This window comes from Lolium perenne, chromosome 2 (genome assembly GCF_019359855.2).
Source record: "Lolium perenne isolate Kyuss_39 chromosome 2, Kyuss_2.0, whole genome shotgun sequence".
In the NCBI taxonomy this organism is placed as follows: Eukaryota; Viridiplantae; Streptophyta; class Magnoliopsida; order Poales; family Poaceae; genus Lolium; species Lolium perenne.
Window position 1 is genome coordinate 307,441,199 of NC_067245.2, and position 17,892 is coordinate 307,459,090.

General features: G+C 49.6%; 2 protein-coding genes across 2 annotated transcripts; one reads left to right on the forward strand and one right to left on the reverse strand.

Moving 5' to 3' along the window:
- Positions 1–1,538: 1,538 nt before the first annotated feature.
- LOC127336908 (UPF0481 protein At3g47200-like) lies at positions 1,539–5,523 on the forward strand. Its single transcript, XM_051363773.2, has 3 exons — positions 1,539–4,557; positions 4,682–4,901; positions 5,188–5,523. The coding sequence occupies exon 1, from the start codon at positions 2,570–2,572 to the stop codon at positions 4,316–4,318; it is 1,749 nt and encodes a 582-aa protein (XP_051219733.2). The 5' UTR covers positions 1,539–2,569; the 3' UTR covers positions 4,319–4,557; positions 4,682–4,901; positions 5,188–5,523.
- A 478-nt stretch (positions 5,524–6,001) lies between these two features.
- On the reverse strand, positions 6,002–17,574 carry LOC127336910 (glycerol kinase). The gene is made up of 4 exons (XM_051363774.2): positions 17,217–17,574; positions 8,674–8,895; positions 7,603–8,596; positions 6,002–6,341 (listed from the first exon to the last, which is right to left on the reverse strand). The coding sequence occupies exons 1-4, from the start codon at positions 17,351–17,353 to the stop codon at positions 6,099–6,101; spliced, it is 1,596 nt and encodes a 531-aa protein (XP_051219734.1). The 5' UTR covers positions 17,354–17,574; the 3' UTR covers positions 6,002–6,098.
- Positions 17,575–17,892: the final 318 nt, after the last annotated feature.

A 17,892-nucleotide genomic window follows, 5' to 3' on the forward strand; every position in this document is an offset into this window, starting at 1 on the left:
ATACCAATATATTTGTAAATTTGTGCATTTACTTTCCATGCATTGTGTCTATATTTACAGGATCCTATTAATCTTAAAAACGAAGGGCGCAGCAACGCGCGCTATCATGGTCTAGTATACTGTACTACTTGATATCACCTTACCACCTCGTGGGGAGCCAAGGCAGGGTCTCCAAGGACTCGTGGGCATGTACTGGGGCGGCGGCGCCCCCGTCCTCGTCATGGTAGCAGCCCTCTACATCGTGGCTGCCTCCATCGCCTCTGCCACCAACGCCTCCCGCTCCCTTGCGTTCGGCTCTCTCTACCGGCGGTCGGCGTTCCCCACATGTCGGTGCTAGAGGTCGTAGGCCTACTCGGCATTGGTCATCCCCTCTGCCCGCTCCTTCTGGGCTTTCCCTTCTTATTCGGGGGCCGCCCTCCGTCGCCCGGGGAGCTACGTACTTTCTCGGTGCCATGGCGTCGCGACGGGGTCTCCGCTAGGCTGGGAAAATGGTGGGATTGGTCGGCGAGGCGGGAGACGATCTATATGATTTAGAGGAGAAATGGAGAAAAATAGAATGATTTTGGAGGGAAAATTAGCAATTAATGTCCCGCCGATAGGACTGGCCCACCCACTTCTTGAGCGCTCACCGGAGCCTCGTTAGCCTCCCTCCGAATCGGGTTTGGCCTAAGAGCGCTTGATGAATAGTAAGCGGGCACCGGCGCAAAACCTAATTTAAGGGCCGTAGTTGGGCTTATTTTTGCACCGGCGGCCCATAGCCTGTTCGGGGCGCTTTAGTAGGGCGAGCGAAGATTCGGATCCAATCAGAAACCCAGTGAACCCTATTCATCGCTTAATGCGGACCCTATCTAGGGCGTCGCACAGGGGGCAAGACTAGGTTGGCCGACCCATCAATGGGGTTGACATTAGTTTCTCCTTCATTGTTTCCGGTTTTTATTTTTCTCTCTTTTTTCTACATGTTTTTGTTCGGTTTTTGCTGGTCGGTTTCTGCGGTTTTCTCTTCTTTTCTGTGGTTTTAAAAAATGTTCGATTCTAAAAAATGTTTAATTTTAAAAAAATGTTTAGTTTAGAAACATACAGATTTAAAATATTAAAATTTAAAATGTGAACATTTTTAAATTTCGACTATTTTAAATATTTGAAGAATTTTAAAATAAATTTTGAGGACTTTTAAAATTTGAACAAATATAAATTTTGAACATTCTCGAAATTGAGCAATATTAAATTTTGAACAATTTTCAAATTTGAACAATTCTAAATTTTGAACTTTTTTGAAAGTTGAACAATTTTATAATTAAACATTTTACAAAATCTGAAAGTTTCAAAAAAATTAAAATAAAAACCAGCCGAAAAACGGGACAAGTTGGACAGCTATCCGTGACGCGGCCTAAGAGAGCGATCCGTGATTGAAATGGGCCGAGCCCATCTTATTCCGGGAAAGCTATCCGTGACGCGGCCCCGATGCTAATCATCGCTTAAAGCGAGAAATAGGAAGATTTTCTGAATACGGGACCCAGATCCTCCCCACCCGGCGCCGATAGGCGATAGCATTCCCTGCTTCCATTTGTGGCTAGGCGCAAGCCTACGTCCGCATAGATCGGATCGAGTCCTCTGATCGAGTCCTCTGATCTGCGTTTTTTCTCTGTTGTGCCCAACGAATGCCACCTATTTCTTCCGGCGTCGTTCCGTACGTTTTATCGGCGGAGTAAACCAACGGAGGCAAGTCGTCTCTAACTGATTTGGGCTTTTACCTACAGTATGTCGCTTTCCCATCGTATGATTTTCGCCAGCTTAATTCTATCTGCAGTATGTTTTGTTCATTGTTTAATTTTCGCTAGAATCTTTCATTTGTATACTTACGGGAATACGGTGGGCAGTTGGGGAAATGTGGCTTGTTCTGCAGTGAAAGAAATTCTGTTTTTGAATGTCTGTAAGCAGATCGAATTTGACTCCAAACTAGTAGGGTCTTCGAAAAAAAATCTCCCAGCAATGGAATTATCATTCGCAATTGCAATGACGGTAATTGCAACAGAGAAAACTTCCACTTGAAGAACGTTAACTTTCCATCGACCATTCTGTGAATAACATTGTGCCGAGGATTGAGAAGTTACCCATTTCGACCCCTGTGTCGTGGAGAGTTGTGACCTGACACCGAGTAGCTCATATGAGGGTAGTATTACCACTTTCATAATCTACATCTGTATCCATTTTTTCGCCTAGGTTTTTAGTGCTAAAATGTAAAAATTGTATAAGGAGTCAAGGACACACTTAGCTCGTATTCATTCGGGAGATCTGTCCTCTAGATGTGAAGCTTTTATTAACTTGAGGATTGGATTGCACTACTCATACTTTCCATTATTGTTACATTTGCAAGAGAAAATATTAACAATGTACAGAATAAATGACAGTAGACCATTGTAAGGTTCAAAATAGTTCTTGTTTAAAGAGTTGTTATATATCAGGGAGACTGTACATCTTCGTTTTTCCATATTTCATTTGCCGCTACATTTCCCCAGATAACTAATTTAGAATGTATACTGTAACAAGCTTTTCTTAGTTCTTTATCTATATGATTAATCATTCTTCATTTGTTCGCCAGATAGGAAAAACGCATTTAACTATAATATCTCTAGCTGATATTCCTGATCCAGAAGCAATGGCTCCAAGGGTAGGCAGTAGAGCACTCTGTGTGGATATTGATAAGATGGTGTTTTCCATGACAAACAAAATGGATTCTTATTGGTTGCAAGTTGATGCTGCTGATAAGGATACTAGGCTATGCCAAATTTGCAGAGTCCCAGAACACATTCGCGAGGTTGGCCATGTTTCATATGAACCAATTGTATTATCCATTGGCCCATATCACCATGGCGCTCAGCACTTGCAAGCCATGGAGAAGGAGAAGTGGCAATATGTGGATCACATTTTAAAACTGAACCGTGAAATAGATCTGACTGATCACCTCAGGGCTATATCCAAATTGGAGAAATTAACAAGAACTTGCTATTCTGCGGAGATAGGAATGACAAGGAAGTGTTTCATGAAGATGCTATTTCTTGATAGCTGCTTTATACTTATTACTATCTATGAAAACATACATATGGAATTACATAGGAATGAAACTTTGGATACATCTACTCAAGAAACACATGAGGCAATTTTTGATGCAGGAGAAGAAAATGGAACCATGCAAAGGGAACATGGCTATGCTCAGAATATGTTGCTAGTAGAGGAGGAGATAAGTGAGGTGAAATCAAATCAAGCTGAATTCATGAATGATAGTCGGAAAGTTGAGAAGGATTACAAAAATACTGATGATTGTAATAAAGTTGGAGATTGGTACAGTCACTTCACCTGGCGTGATATTTTCCTTCTGGAAAACCAAATTCCATTCTTCATCATTGAAAAGATATATGAAGTTTCAGTGGGAAAAAGAGTCGGCATAGCATCACTTGCAGATAAAGCTTGTATATGTGTAGAAGATTTTTTGTATCATTATCCAATAGCAATCCAAGAACCTGACAGACCAAATCATTTCCACCATTTGCTCCACTTGTGCCACACGTACCTCAGACCTAGCCAGAGACCTTGTGATGCTTCTGAATCTCAGTCGAAGCCCTGGTACTTCCGTCATCTTGTAAATCTTGGGCAGAAATATTTCCGGATTGGCCAAAAACAAGAAGAAAATATGCAAAACAGAGATCCAGTGCAGCAGCTGGATTGCTTCCTGGCTGGGGAACTACCAGTTCGCTGGCGACGGGCAACACAATATCATGAAGCAGGAGTCGTAATTAAGAAAAGAGAGTGGAGCAAGTACAACAGGCACTCGCTTTTGGACATTAAATTTAGCAACGGGGTGGTAGAAATTCCATGTTTCCCTATAGATGAGAATACAGAACCCCTGTTTAAGAACCTAATAGCATTTGAGCAGACCGACCATCGGTTTGGCAATGACATTGCTTCTTTTGTTCTTTTTATGTCAGAGTTTGTAAGCACACCAGCTGATGCTACACTTTTCACTAACAATGGAATAATCGTGCACATGCTAGACAGTGATGATGAACTGTCAGCTTTATTTAATAGGCTAAGTAAGCAAATGTGCTTCACTTTTGATGGTTATCACTACCTAAAATCTATGTGTCACTTATTGGAGCTCCATTACCAAAGTCGTTTAAATAGATGGATTGCTTGGCTCTGGTTCAATCACTTCAGTAACCCATGGTTGGCGCTTGCTTTCTTCGCGGCAGTCATCGTGCTTGTTTGCACTGTGGTGCAAACCATATATACAGTTTTGGCTTATGTAAAACCTTCCTCATAATACTGGTGAGTTTTTCCCTATTTCTATCTGGTGTCTTCTCTTCTACGAGGGTGTTTGTGTGGAAGGCGCATTAAACGATGAATGTCCATTCATTAACTGAATGTACATGGCCCATCACATCAGAATCTCAGGAGATATTGTAAAGACAAATAAAGCAACTGGGACTCAACTGCCAAACTTGGTACTTCTTTGAGCTATGCACCAAACTTTGCTGTTCGAGATCCTTAAAACCTCAGTAGGTAAGTTTGGGAGTGCCATGAATTTGCATGTGCTTATTTCTAGTGTAGTCTACTAGCTTGTATAAGGTCATCTTCCTACTAGATATTCCAACAGTAACTTGACAATCTGAACTCAACTATATAGGTGAGGTGCTGATCGATCAGTGTTTATATGCTAGTGCATTTAGTCTGTATGCCCTCAAGTTCTGAACCACACCATAACAAAGGGCGGGCGATGGCCAACAGGGTATTTGCTGCCTTGGCTATCATCCTTGTCATTACCGGCCAGCTTGTTCCTCCGGCGGACAGCCGGCCGTCGCCATGGGAACACACTGATGCAGTTACACTGGTGGTTACCATAACTAGTAAGTACAATTTAAGTCTGCATCTTACTTTTCATTGGACATGCATACCTTTTTGTTGTCACAGTGATGTCTGGGATAGGTGGTGGTGACACTGACATAATACAAACACTTCGGAGTAGAAAGCATATTATGTTGGTGACTGATGTGCAAGTGCAACTGAGTAACAATATGAACATGTCATGATACAATTGTTTTAAACTTAGATAAAAGAGTATCGGTACCTGGAAATATTTCTCGAGGTACGCTAATAGCATTTTTGTTTGCTGCTGTTTTATGTCATTGCTAGAGCACGAATCAACCAACGGCATCATGGAAGAGAAGGGTTTCTTTGCTATACGCCCAATATCCCGTCCGCCTACTATTCCTCCATGCCGCGCCAGCGCTAAGAGTTGTTGAAGGCTTCTGCCATTTCCTACTTCGTCTTGACCCTCAAGTATGGAGAGTACAGGCTCACATGGTTAATAAAGCAGAGGAGTTTCCTCAGGACTACATGTCGTTCTGCAGGATGAATCAGTATATCTTGAAATTCATTGCACTGTCTGTACTCGAATATTATGAAACTTTTTACTGGTTGTATATCCTTCTTGAGATTGCCACAAATTAAGCCTTCATTTTCATCAAATTTCTGAACTTTCTATATTTGAGTTTCAAAAATCATAAAATTTATACCGTGGATACATACACTGATACACATGGCCTGGATTTATTGCAAAGTTTTGGGAGAAATCACCTTGTATTTTGAGCTACAAAAAAAATCTGGCTATAGACAGGTCTGTAAAACTCCTTTTTTGTCAGAAATTTACCTTTTTTTGTGTGGCCCAAAATACAATGTATTTTTCCCCAAAATTTCTAATGTGCCTTTGGAATGTGTATATGTACTGGCATATTTCTTTGAAGATTTTTTGGAGTCTCAGAAATGCGTTCTTCAATTTTTTTGAAATATATAGTGCTGTGGTGCTGCTGGGGGGTTTTCAGCCAAAACACTACTCTACAAATAGTTCCTGTTGCGTAGAACTGAGAAAATGTGTACTGTTTTGCACAGACAAATTATGCTATGGCGTTTCACATACGAAACAAACAACAACAATAACACACTGAAAGAACACAAGATAGAACAATTTATTCAGCAACAGGTGGCAGCAAATACAGTTGCTAGCCAAGGACAGATCACACAAATATGCCAAGTAGGCTACCAGTCTAGAGAGAAAGATCAGCCAGATCAAATGATCTTGAAACCGCCTTGTACCAGGAGTCTCCTCTCTTCTTCCTATGGGCATCATCCAGTCTAGGGCGGAACACCGTTGTGTTATCCTTGTGCAAGCCTGCAAATATTTCCTCCTTTGTCCAAACTCCAGCAGCCAACCCTGCTGCGTATGCAGCTCCAAGGGCTGTTGTCTCGATGTCAGCTGGTCTGACAACAGGGCTACCCAGCAAATCAGCCTGCAGGACATGCAATCTTTGGTAATTTTATGGAAACTTGAAGAGTTTTTACACTTGCAAGAAAATATAATACAAACAGCAGCTGCAACCAAACAGGTTGCATTAAAATGTAAACTATTCAGTACGTAAGCCTGGGTTCCATGCATTTCAGATTTCATTGGGACTTCTTTCAGAAAGATTAATCCACATTATGTAACTAGCTGTTCTTCTAATAGGCAACTACCTGTTTAAACATACAACTGCCCTCTCTCCTCGTTCTCCTCCATGTTCTTGGGCCGGTCGGCCCCTCCCCTCTCCTCTCCAGCGGTGGCCGGCATTGATACAAGTGAGGGACCCCTCCCTGTACAGTAGGTCCAGGCCTGGGTTAGGTGTAGATTTTGGCGTGATGCCGGTTGCTAGATTTGGAGCAGTTTGCTGGATTTGGGCCAGAGCTGGTGCGGGTTAGGGCTCCTCTGCCTCACTTCGATGCTCTGGAGGTCGGAGATGCGAGGGAGGGACACGAGCATTCGAGTCTCCTTCAATAAGGCCATGGTTCGTGGAGCTCCAGATATGTCAGACTGTGTTCTTACTGGTCGCCATGGTGAGGGGCGGTGAACCAGGCCAGAGCATAGACAAGCTTCGGTGTGGAAGATTGGTTGGCTGCGTGGAGTTCGTGCATAGCGGCTAGGTTATACTGATGTGATCTTGGGTCGGTGAGGCGGCTGCTCCACATCAAGCTTGGGAGAGACTTGATGGCACAGTTGTCGTCGACTTTGATGGCCGAAAGGCAGCTACTCCCGCCCTGGACTGGCATCAGGTGCGCGTGATCTGATCTATCTCTGCCAGCCCAAGGTGTTGTTCAACCTCCTGGCCTTTGTGCCTTCATGGAGGCCCTTCACGTGGTGTGCTCCCGCTGCAGCACCCCAAGTGGCTATGTCCCCGGTGGTGTTGCTGTCAACTGTACTAGGATGCTTCGACCAATTTTTGGTGGAGAAGGAGCTAGAAGAAGGCCTATAGTGGATTGCTTTTTTCCATTTTTGTTCTAGGTTCTTCAGTGCAAAAGTTAGAGGCCATGTTGTATTTTCCTTTATTTCAGAAGTCCTCAATGTAATTTGTACTCCACTGACGATGATATGAATGCAGCGATCGGGGTCCTTCAAGACCCCTCTCCCCGTTTTTTTTTTAAACAGCTATGCTATGAACCACAAACAGATGTATTCTAAAATAGCATTTCTTCAGAATAAAAGGAACTACTGAAGGGGAGTAGACAAAATGTCTTTACCTGAATCTGCATGAGAAGGTTGTTAACAGTAGCACCACCATCAACACGCAACAAGAACTCTCCTTCTGCACTCTTGACCTCTCCTGCCTCCCCAGCATCCTTATGCATGGAGCTGAGGACATCATTCACCTGAAAACACATGCTCTCAAGCACTGCCCGAGCAATGTGCCCCTTATTTGTGAACCTTGTGATTCCTATGCAGATACCCCTCGCATCATCTCTCCACCATGGTGCAAACAATCCATTGAATGCTGGCACAAAGTATATCCCACCTGAATCCTGCACACTTTCAGCCAACCCTTCAATTTCTGCTGCCGAGCTAATGATTCCAAGGCTGTCCCTCAACCACTGCACTGCTGCACCAGCAATTGCAATTGAGCCTTCTAGAGCATAATTGGTGGGCACATGTGGGCCAAGCTTGTAAGCAATGGTGCTAAGAAGACCGTGGGAGGACTGGGTAACCTCCTCCCCTGTGTTGAGAAGGATGAAGGCACCAGTTCCGTAGGTGCTTTTTGCTTCACCTTTCTGGCATAGCTGCCCAAGCATTGCAGCATGCTGATCTCCTAGACAACCTGAGATGGAGACGCCAGCCAAAGGGAACCCACTGGCAACCACACCAATCTTCTCTGAGTTGCTGATAATCTTCGGCAAGATGCCAGCAGGAATGCCTAATGCCTCAAGTGTAGGCTTGTCCCAATCAAGTGCCTTTAGATTCATAAGCATCGTACGTGATGCATTTGAGCAGTCTGTGACATGTTGGCCAAGTAATTCTTTTCCATCAGTGTCTTTCCCACCAATGCCTCCTGTGAGGTTCCAGATCAACCAGGTGTCGATTGTGCCAAATAATGCATCACCAGCCTTGACTGCATCCTTGACAGCGTCAACATTCTCCATCAACCATAATAACTTCAGAGCACTGAAATAGGTACTGATTGGTAGGCCACACGTTTCCACAAAGTGCGTTCTACCACCTGATAGCTCACTTTCCAGTCTCCTGAAGAGGCGAAGAATAAAGCACGGTCAAACCACTACATGAATAAAAAAAATGTTGGCAGATGGACAAAAAGAGACCTGCAAATAGAGCTTGTGCGAACATCCATCCACACTATGGCATTGTATAGTGGAAGACCTGTGGATTTGCTCCACATAACTGTTGTCTCCCTCTGATTTGTGATCCCAATGGCCTTCAAACCAGCATCCACATTAAGTCCACTAGCTGCAGCTTTGCCAAGTGTCTCTGACATGCAAATCTTCACGCTCTCTATAATCTCCATAGGATCATGCTCGACCCATCTTGTAGTTGACATCAAGACACAGATAATAAAAGTCAGAAGTCATCTCCTAACAGCAAAGTCAAGGGGCGTCAAATAAATATAAAAAATTCAAGATCATAACTATCAGCACTCTACGTAGGAAGATGACACTACAGAACATGACCAGAATCAAATAGCATAGAACATCACAACATCAAGCAATGTTCAGTATGCCAAATGTCCCTTTTCTGTATATCGACTAATAAATGGAAATTGAAGCGAAACAAACAAAATGTTTTATGTTGCGGAAGCTAGTAGTAATACAGTCGGAAGATAGTCAGTATGATGGTAATGGAATCATGTTATATTTGAAGGAAGGTTAGTAATTTATCACACCCTTTTCAGTGAACATGTACAAGAAAAGGAAATGTCAACATTAAGTCAGGCTAGTCATATGACACAAATTGATTAGAAAATCAAATTGCTGTCATATAAAAGATTATCTGTCATTACTTTTTTTTATAGTAATTGTGGAGTATGGAAATATTATCTGGGTCATAGGTTTCTGTACTCCAGACAGCAACTCTTAATCTAAGAAAATAGGTGTCAGTGCACTCCCACATCTAAATAATTTAAGAGATTGCCTGTAAAGCAAGCAAAGACTAGGACTTCCATGACTCCACTAACTCAGTAAGTCAACCATCATGCCTATCTTTTTGAGAAATAGGAACACCTATCTATCATCATATCGCGAATTTGTTCATGGCGCTGTAGAGTTTCAAACGTTGAAAAGCGGACTTACTGAGTCCTCAGATCACACAGTAACTGGGCAAACCTGAAACCCTGACATCTGTTCACGGTTGAGACTGACCTTTCGCACTCCACATAAACCGGAGCGTAACAACCACACATATAATAAAAGTCAGAATCAAATAGCAGTGACACTACAGACTTTCACCAGAGTCAAATAGCATAGAACATCACAACATAAAGCAATGGTTAATATGCCAAGTTTAAATTTTCCGTAGATCACCTAATAAATGTAAACTGAAGCGAAACAAACAAAATGGTTTATGTTGCTCCTGAAGCTATTAGTATTACTGTCAGAAGATCGTCAGTCGTAAAAGTGCATCAATACAATTAGTACTAGAATTGTTTTATATTTGAAGAAAGTTCAGTCATTGATCACACCCTTTTTAATACACATGTGAAAGGAAAATGAAATGTCAACATAATGTCAGGCTAGTCATATGCCCGCGACATGGTCCTCAAGCGGGCACGGAGCCCGTCGTCGAGCAGGTCCCCGCCCCAGCATCACCGCCGCGTCCGCCCTGCTTCACCTCGTCCTCCTCCCCCCGCGCCCCCCGAGCCATACCGGCCCCCGGCGAGACGTTCCCCGCCGCGCCGCTCCCCACCGCGTCGGGCTTCTCCCCGCAGGAGGTCGCCGTCGCCTCGCAGGCATGGCCGGGACGGCCGCACCGGTGGGCATGCCGAGGGCGGCCGGGAGCGGGAAACCTCCCTGCGCCACCAGGGGGTCGTCGCACCTGCTGCCCGCGGTGGCTCGCCGGGCCGGCGTGCCCCGTCCCCTGCCGCGTCGCGCAGGGAGGCCGCGCTGCGGGAAGAGCTGGTGCAGCGCGCTCCGCGTCCGGGCAGGGATCATGGCCGGGATGCCGCGTGGCGGGAGGACCAGCGCTCTTCGCGGGACAGTTACGAGGTGCCGCGGCATGCCGAGCAGAGTCGCCGTTCGCCGTTGCGCCGCGAGGAGCAGTCGCCCCAGGCCGCTGCCCATACCGCAGCGAAGAAGAAGAGGAAGCCGAAGAAGAAGAGAGCCGGCACAGGTGGTACTGCGGGTGGTGCTGTGGGTGGGAGCCAGGTTGGGCACCCGCCTATGGCACCTCCGCGGGGTCAGGATCTCGACGGCCGTGCCGACGCCCAGTTGGCGGTGTCGGCACCGCCGGAGAAATCCCCCACCTCCAACATCTGCTTCAACTGTGGCGAGATGGGGCACTTCCGTTCCGATTGCACGTTGCCGACGCAGTGCCTCTTCTGTGGTGACCCCTCTCACCTAGCCGCGGCTTGCAAGGAGCGGTTCAACAGCCGAAGGCGGCGGGAGGTCATCGAATACCTGGGACACGGGCTTGAGGGTGGCTTCTACTACATCGACCTGGGGGGGTCGGAGCTCAGTACCCCCAGCACCTTGCTACCATCACCGTGCTGCCGAAGCAGAACCCCCCGCTACAGATTGAGGTGACAGTCGACACGATCCGCGCCACTGAGTTGGAGTCGACTTGTGTGTGGAACGTGAGGGAGATCTCTGCCACTGAGTTCGCAGTGGCGTTCCCCTCGGCTGAGCTCCTCCGGGCCCTCTCCTGGAGCGAGACGACCATCCTGCCGACCAACAACATCCGCGTTTCTGTCAAGCCGTCTTGTGTGGATCCCATCACTGTGGCTACTCTGTCTGAGGTTTGGGTCCGGGTCCACGGCATTCCTGAGGAGGCCAGGAGTGAGCATATCATAGAGCTCGTCTCCCAGCCGATTGGCAAGCTTGTCATAGTGGACCCCCTTTCCCTCCCAGGCGACGGGCCGGTGCGCATGCTGATCCTCAGCCCGGACCCCACGAAGCTCACCTGCACTCTTCCACTCTTCTTCTTTGGGAAGAGTGGCCGGACCCTGACGGTCGAGGTGGAGGGCGACGAGGCCCAGGCGGGGTCTCCTCCTCCTCCGCCTGACCCTTCTCAGTCCCACCGGGACGACGATGGCGAGGATGATGATGCTTCTTCCGATGGAGACTCTGAGGACGACTTGGGTGGCGATGGCGAGGAGACCCCTCAGCGACAGTCTCCTGGTGCCGGGGCCGGGGCCTCCGCCGCTCTGGACGCTAGGCCTGGGGCGCAGTCGACACTGCCTGAGTCGGCGCAGACTCACAGGAGCGCGCCGGCCAAGCTAGGGGCGACCATCTCCCGTGCTCCCCCAGCTGTCACCAGGGAGTCCTACAGACTGTCCATCATGGAGTACGGGTCCAACTTCCCCCAGGAGACGTCGTCGGCGAGTGTGGGGTTGGACGTGTGCCCCCCGCAGTCGCCGAGGTCGCCAGGGCTGGTCTGCTACACGTGCTCCCCGGGCTCTACTCCCACCTCGCCCCTGGGCCCTGCGACCCCGGGCCCTTCTGTCCTGGAGCCAGCCTCGGTCTTCCCCGACACTCCCGTGGCTGGTGCCAAGACGAGGGCCCCGCGTCGCCAGCGGCAGTCCTCGCAGCCGTCCCGCCACAGTGCTAGGTTGGCTCGGTCTCGCTCCGGGACAGAGGCGATGGAGCCGACGGTGGCAGAGCAGGCGGAGAGGCGGGCTGCGGCCCGCAACCTTGACTCAGGTACCACCCCTCGCCCCGCTCCCTCTCGTCCCCCTCTCCCCTCGGGCTCCGGTGCCGTTCTTGCTACGGCTTCGCTCGACCACCTGGGTCAGGTGGCGTCGGATTGTGGTGTGATTTTCAGGGGCGAACGCGGTCCGCGGGCCGAACAGCTGGCGGCAATTCAGGCCAAGGAGGTCTACGATGGCGTGCTCGCAGCCTCTCGCGCTCAGTTGGAGCGCGAGAGGGCGACCAGCGCCCCCCTGACTGACCCTGTGCAGTTGGCACCTGGGTCTGGTCTGGAGCCTACGATTGGGTCTAACCCTTTGGATAGCTCTGACGCGGCCACCCAGTTGGGGGGCCGCGAGGGAGACCTCCTCGACCACCGTCCGGTCCCTCGACACGTGGTAGGGCTCGATCGGTTCCCAATAGGGGAACCCCCCAATCTGATGTGATCCAATGAGTAACCCCTTCTTCTCACTCATTTGGAACATCAGGGGGTTCGAGGCCCCGGCCGCAAACAACGGTGAAGGAGTACATAAGGCGCGAGCACGTGGACATTGTGGGACTCCAAGAGACGATTAAGGAGTCCTTCCTCCTCCACGAGTTGGAGGGCCTTAGTAGAGACAAGTTTGCCTGGCACTGGCGTCCTGCCTCGGGCCATTCTGGCGGCATCCTCCTAGGCGTAAAGGAGGATACCTTCGAGGTTGAGGATATGGAGCATGGCGAGTACTTCGTGAGCATGGCCGTCACCCATAAACGATCTAATCTTAGCTGGGAGGTTATTATCGTTTATGGGCCGGCGGACCATTCGAGGTCTCAGTCCTTCCTTGAGGAGCTGCGGGGTAAGATCGATCGGTGCACCACCCCTGTGGTGGTGGCTGGCGATTTTAACTTGATACGCTCCCCGGAGGACAAGAGCTCGAGTCGCGTGGACATCCCTAGGATGAGGATGTCCAACGACTGCCTGGCGGATCTCGCCCTTAGAGAGATCACTAGAGTGGGAGCTCGGTTCACGTGGAGCAACAACCGCATTGACCCGGTCCAGAGTCAGGCCGGACCGGGTCTTTGTGTCAGTTGAATGGGAAATGGAATTCCCATTATGCACCCTCCGGGCGGCTACCAGGATCGGGTCTGATCACTCCCCCCTCCTTCTGTGCTCGGGGGGCTCTACCCCCCCGAGGCTAAACCGCTTCCACTTTGAAGACTTCTGGCTGCGTCAGCCAGGGTTTGTGGAGGCGGTTGGCTACAAGTGGGAGCGGGCGGCCGAGTCCCCTCCGCGGGTTTATGAGAGGCTGGGGGGCTAACCTCGGGGCGGAGGTACGCCAGAAGAAGGACCTCCTCCTTCGTCAGATCCAGGAGTTAGACCGCGCCGCGGACGAGGTGGGATTAGCCGCTGAGGAGTGGCTCCAGCGCTATTCCCTTGAACACGCGCTCATGGAGATTTACCGTGGGGAGGAGGTCTTCTGGCGACAACGGAGTCGCCAGAATTGGCTCCTCCAGGGGGATGCGAACACTGCATACTTCCATGCGATTGCAAATGGCCGTCGCCGGAAGTGTTCCATCCCTTGTCTTTGGGATGGTGGTCTCCTCCTGGAGGAGGCCGGGGAGATCACCACCCATATCTATACCTTTTATAAAGGTCTTTTTGCGGCTGGCCCCAGAACTGGGGTGGCCCTCGCGGCAGACCTATGGCCAGCTAGGGCCTGGGTCTCCGACGATGAGAATGCCGCTCTCACCCTTCCGTTCCTCTCAACGGAAGTCCGGAGCGCGCTGGAGGGCATGAAGGCTAACTCGGCCCCTGGCCCTGATGGGCTTCCGGTTGTCTTCTTCCAGAAATTCTGGGCGAAACTCCAGGAAACCATCATGCCAATGTTTCAAGAGTTCTACGTTGGAACTCTTGATATGGGACGTCTGAACTACGGTGTTATTACCTTGATCCCCAAGTTAGTGGGGGCCACGGATATACGCCAGTTCAGGCCAATTACTGTCATCAACGTAATCCAGCGGTTGTTTTCCAAGGTGTGCGCGGTGAGGTTGGCGCCGGTGATGGAGCGGATTACGCACCAATACCAGTTTGCCTTCCTTAAGGGCCGCCACATCCATGATGGAATTCTAGCGCTTCATGAGATCGTGCATGAGGTCAGGAGTCGACACCAGAGGGGTGTCATCCTAAAACTAGACTTCCAAAAAGCGTACGACCGTTTGGATTGGTCCTTCCTCCGACAGGTCCTTCAGAGGAGGGGCGTTGACGACCGGATGATTGGCTGGATTATGCAGACGGTCATGACTGGCAGTACGGCCATTAATATTAATGGGGAAGTGGGTCCCTATTTTAGGCCGGCGTGTGGAGTGCGACAGGGCGACCCCCTGTCCCCTATCCTCTTCAACGCGGCGGTTGACTCCCTGGCCGAGATCCTGGAGAGGGCTAGGACCTCGGGCCATATTACTGGAGTGGTCGGACACCTAATCCCGGGTGGAGGGGTGACCCATCTCCAGTATGCGGACGATACCATGATCATGTTCGAGGGTTCGGACCTAGATATCCAGAACACCAAGTTCCTACTCCTCTGCTTTGAGGCCATGTCGGGCCTCAAAATAAACTTTGATAAAAGTGAGGTAGTGGTCTTGGGGTACCCTCCGGAGACCCAACAGCGGATCGCTGACAACCTCAATTGCAGGTTGGCAACCTTCCCTGTGAATTATCTGGGTATACCTGTTAGGGATTCTAGGATCCTTATTAGTGACCTCGCCCCCTTGGTGGGGCGAGTTAGAGCGAAGGCTGAACCGTGGTGCGGGAGGTTCACCTCCAAGGGTAGCAAGACGGTTCTCATTGATTTGTGCCTGTCTAGTCTTCCCATGTATATCATGGGCCTGTATCTCCTTCCTGAAGGAGTACATGCGGCTTTCGACAAAGAGCTTTCACGCTTCTTCTGGCAAGACAGGACAGGCCGTCAAAAATACCACATGGTCAAATGGGCCGATGTGTGCGCCCCCAAGGATCTTGGGGGCATAGGGATTATTTCCTCTCGCCACATGAATGTGGCCCTCATGCTGAAATGGGTCTGGAGGATCCTTTCTCACGACGGGGGCCTGTGGCTTAAGTTAATTAAGGCTAAATACCTACGGGGCCGGCCACTTCTTGCTTGTGACCGCCGGGAGGGATCTCAGTTTTGGAGAGCCCTCCAGGACATTAAGCATGTGATTCGAGCGGGACTATCCCTCTCCATAGGCGATGGAAGAGGGACCATGTTCTGGCTTGACCCATGGCTGGGTGATCGCCCCATTTGCCTTGAATTCCCGGACCTCTTCGCCATTTGCGCCGACCCCCCTATTCTTGTCGCGGACGTCGCCCAGGGGGGCTGGGATATCCTGTTCCGTCGGGGTCTTACCCAGGGAGAGGCCCTGAGCCTGACCCTGCTGCGCAACCTCCTCCCGGACGCTCTGCCGGGAGGTCTCGATGCGCCCTCTTGGCGCTTGTCGCCCTCCGGCTCGTTCTCCGTGCGGACTGCTTATAGGGCTTTGTTTAGGGGCCCCTCGCTGCCATGGACGGCCCCTCTTTTTAAAGCGCCTATTCCTCTTAAGACGAAGATTTTTGTCTGGCAGTTGCTTAGGGATCGCCTTCCCTCTGGGGTGGAGGTGGCGAAGAGACACGGGCCGGGCGACGGGCTCTGTCCATTGTGTGCGGTCCCGGAGACGACGACCCACATAATGTTCTCCTGCCCCGCGGCCCGCTTCCTCTGGAGCTTCCTCCAGGAGGCGTTGGGGCCTGAGTGGCAGGCCTCAGCCTTCGGTGAGTTCATCGAGGCCCATGCGAACAACACCGGTAGGAGGAGGCGCCTCTTCTGGTTACTGTTCGCGGCCTTGACCTGGACCCTATGGACTGTGCGTAATAAGTTGGTCATTGAGCGTATCCTACCTCGACGCGCTTCTGACTCCTTATACTCTTTCTTGGCTTTGTTGCAGCAGTGGTACCCGTTGTGTAGGCAGCGGGACAGGGAGCGCCTGGACGGCATGTTGGAGGATCTTCTTGCGGCGGCCCGTCGCATTTCTACGTCGTCCAGCCTCTGAGTGGCCCCTTGCTATGGGGGTTGTATCGCTTTGCTAGTTCTTCTGGGCATGTTGTGCTGTTGCCCCAGCAGACTGTTGTTGGTGTGTGTGATGTGCTTGTCGTGTTGTATCTGAACCTTGTATGCTTGTGGCTTTATCTATAAAGCGGGGCGAAAGCCTAATTCGAGGAGTCATATGACACAATTGTTAAGAACATCAAATTGCTGTCACAGAAATACCATCTGGAAATATTATCCATCAGAACTGCTTCAGTAATTGTGGAGTATTGAAATATTATCTGGACCATAGGTTTACTACTCCAGATAACAACTCTTAATCTAAGAAAAGAGGTGCCACCGTGCCAGTGCACATTCACATCTAAAAAAATTAAGAGATCCCCAGTAAAGCAAGCAAAGACTAGGACTTCCATGGCTCCACTAATTCAGTAAGTCAACCATCATGCCTACCTTTTTGAAAACAGAAACATCCATGTAAGATATCCCAAACTTGTTCAGGGTACTGTAGAGTTCAAACAGAGAAGCTTGTTTTTTTTGTCCTTTAGGGAAACAGAGAAGCTTGCTGTGCATAAAAAGGAGTGGGCCGTCCTGATTACTAAAACTAGGTTACTAGCAATAGAAATGCTGCAGATCTTTGCAGATAGGTCAGCGGTAGCAACAGGATCCTAATTTTGACAACGCATGTACTCCTAATTTGACACTTCGTCATCGGATCACACAGTAGCTTGCCAGACCTGAATCACTGACATGACATAACAGTTAAGACTGAACTTTCGCACTCCACATAAATCGGAGATCATAACAACCACGACGGCACTCCTGTACATCTTAACTACTAGAAGAAATTCCGTGATTCCGTCCAGGTCAACCGATCGAACAGAACACTGAAGCCCCACTAGAATTCAACTGACAAAGATCACGAATTTCTAATCAAGGCTGGTGCGCGCTTACCCAGCCTCCGGGTAGTGCTGCTTGAACTCGAGCTGGTGCGAGGCGACGGGCCTGGCGTGGCGGTCGTAGACGATGAACCTGGTGCTGGTGGTGCCCTGGTCGATCGACGCCACGTACAGCTCCTCCGTCCCCGCCATGTTCCCTCACTCACCTCAAAGCTCTCAGAAACACCGAACCCTCCGCGGCGAAGCGGGCGGCGGGCAAGGGAGTGAGCTGAGGAAGAGGACGGCGTGAAATTGGGAGCAGTTGCGAGCTGGACTGCGGAAGCAGGAGATGGGAGGGAGGTTATAGATGGATCCGATTGGGAGGGCGGGCGTGGAAGTCAATGACTATCCATCGCTTTGTCTGACTCTCCCCTCATCTGCTCCCACACTCCTCTATCTACTCCGGCACGGGCGTAAATTTTCCGGAGAATTTTCGCCGGCGCTCCCACGAAATCGGGGTGCCAGTTGGGACGGATAGTGAAAAGGATCTGTCCACGTTGGCACCCGAAGTTGAACTTGTAAACAATACAGGGATGAACGAGTAGGCAGGCATCATGTGAACTGCCCCGGCGGCTTTGGTGTGTATAAACTTGCTCGTCAGTAGGTTAGTGAGTGAGACAAGAGATCTTTTGTTTTTCAGCCATATGTGCACTGGCAAACAAGATTGACAGTGATTTGTTTACGAGTTCATA

What these genes read in the sequence shown, in the direction of transcription:
- LOC127336908 (XM_051363773.2), top strand. Translation starts at nt 2,570, where the DNA reads ATGATTAATCATTCTTCATTTGTTCGCCAGATAGGAAAAACGCATTTA.
- LOC127336910 (XM_051363774.2), bottom strand. Translation starts at nt 17,353, where the DNA reads ATGGCGGGGACGGAGGAGCTGTACGTGGCGTCGATCGACCAGGGCACC. An exon ending in CGCACAAGCTCTATTTGCAG is followed by an intron (nt 8,597 to 8,673) that starts GTCTCTTTTTGT and finishes TCGCCTCTTCAG; the next exon opens with GAGACTGGAAAGTGAGCTAT. An exon ending in ACCTTCTCATGCAGATTCAG is followed by an intron (nt 6,342 to 7,602) that starts GTAAAGACATTT and finishes CATGTCCTGCAG; the next exon opens with GCTGATTTGCTGGGTAGCCC.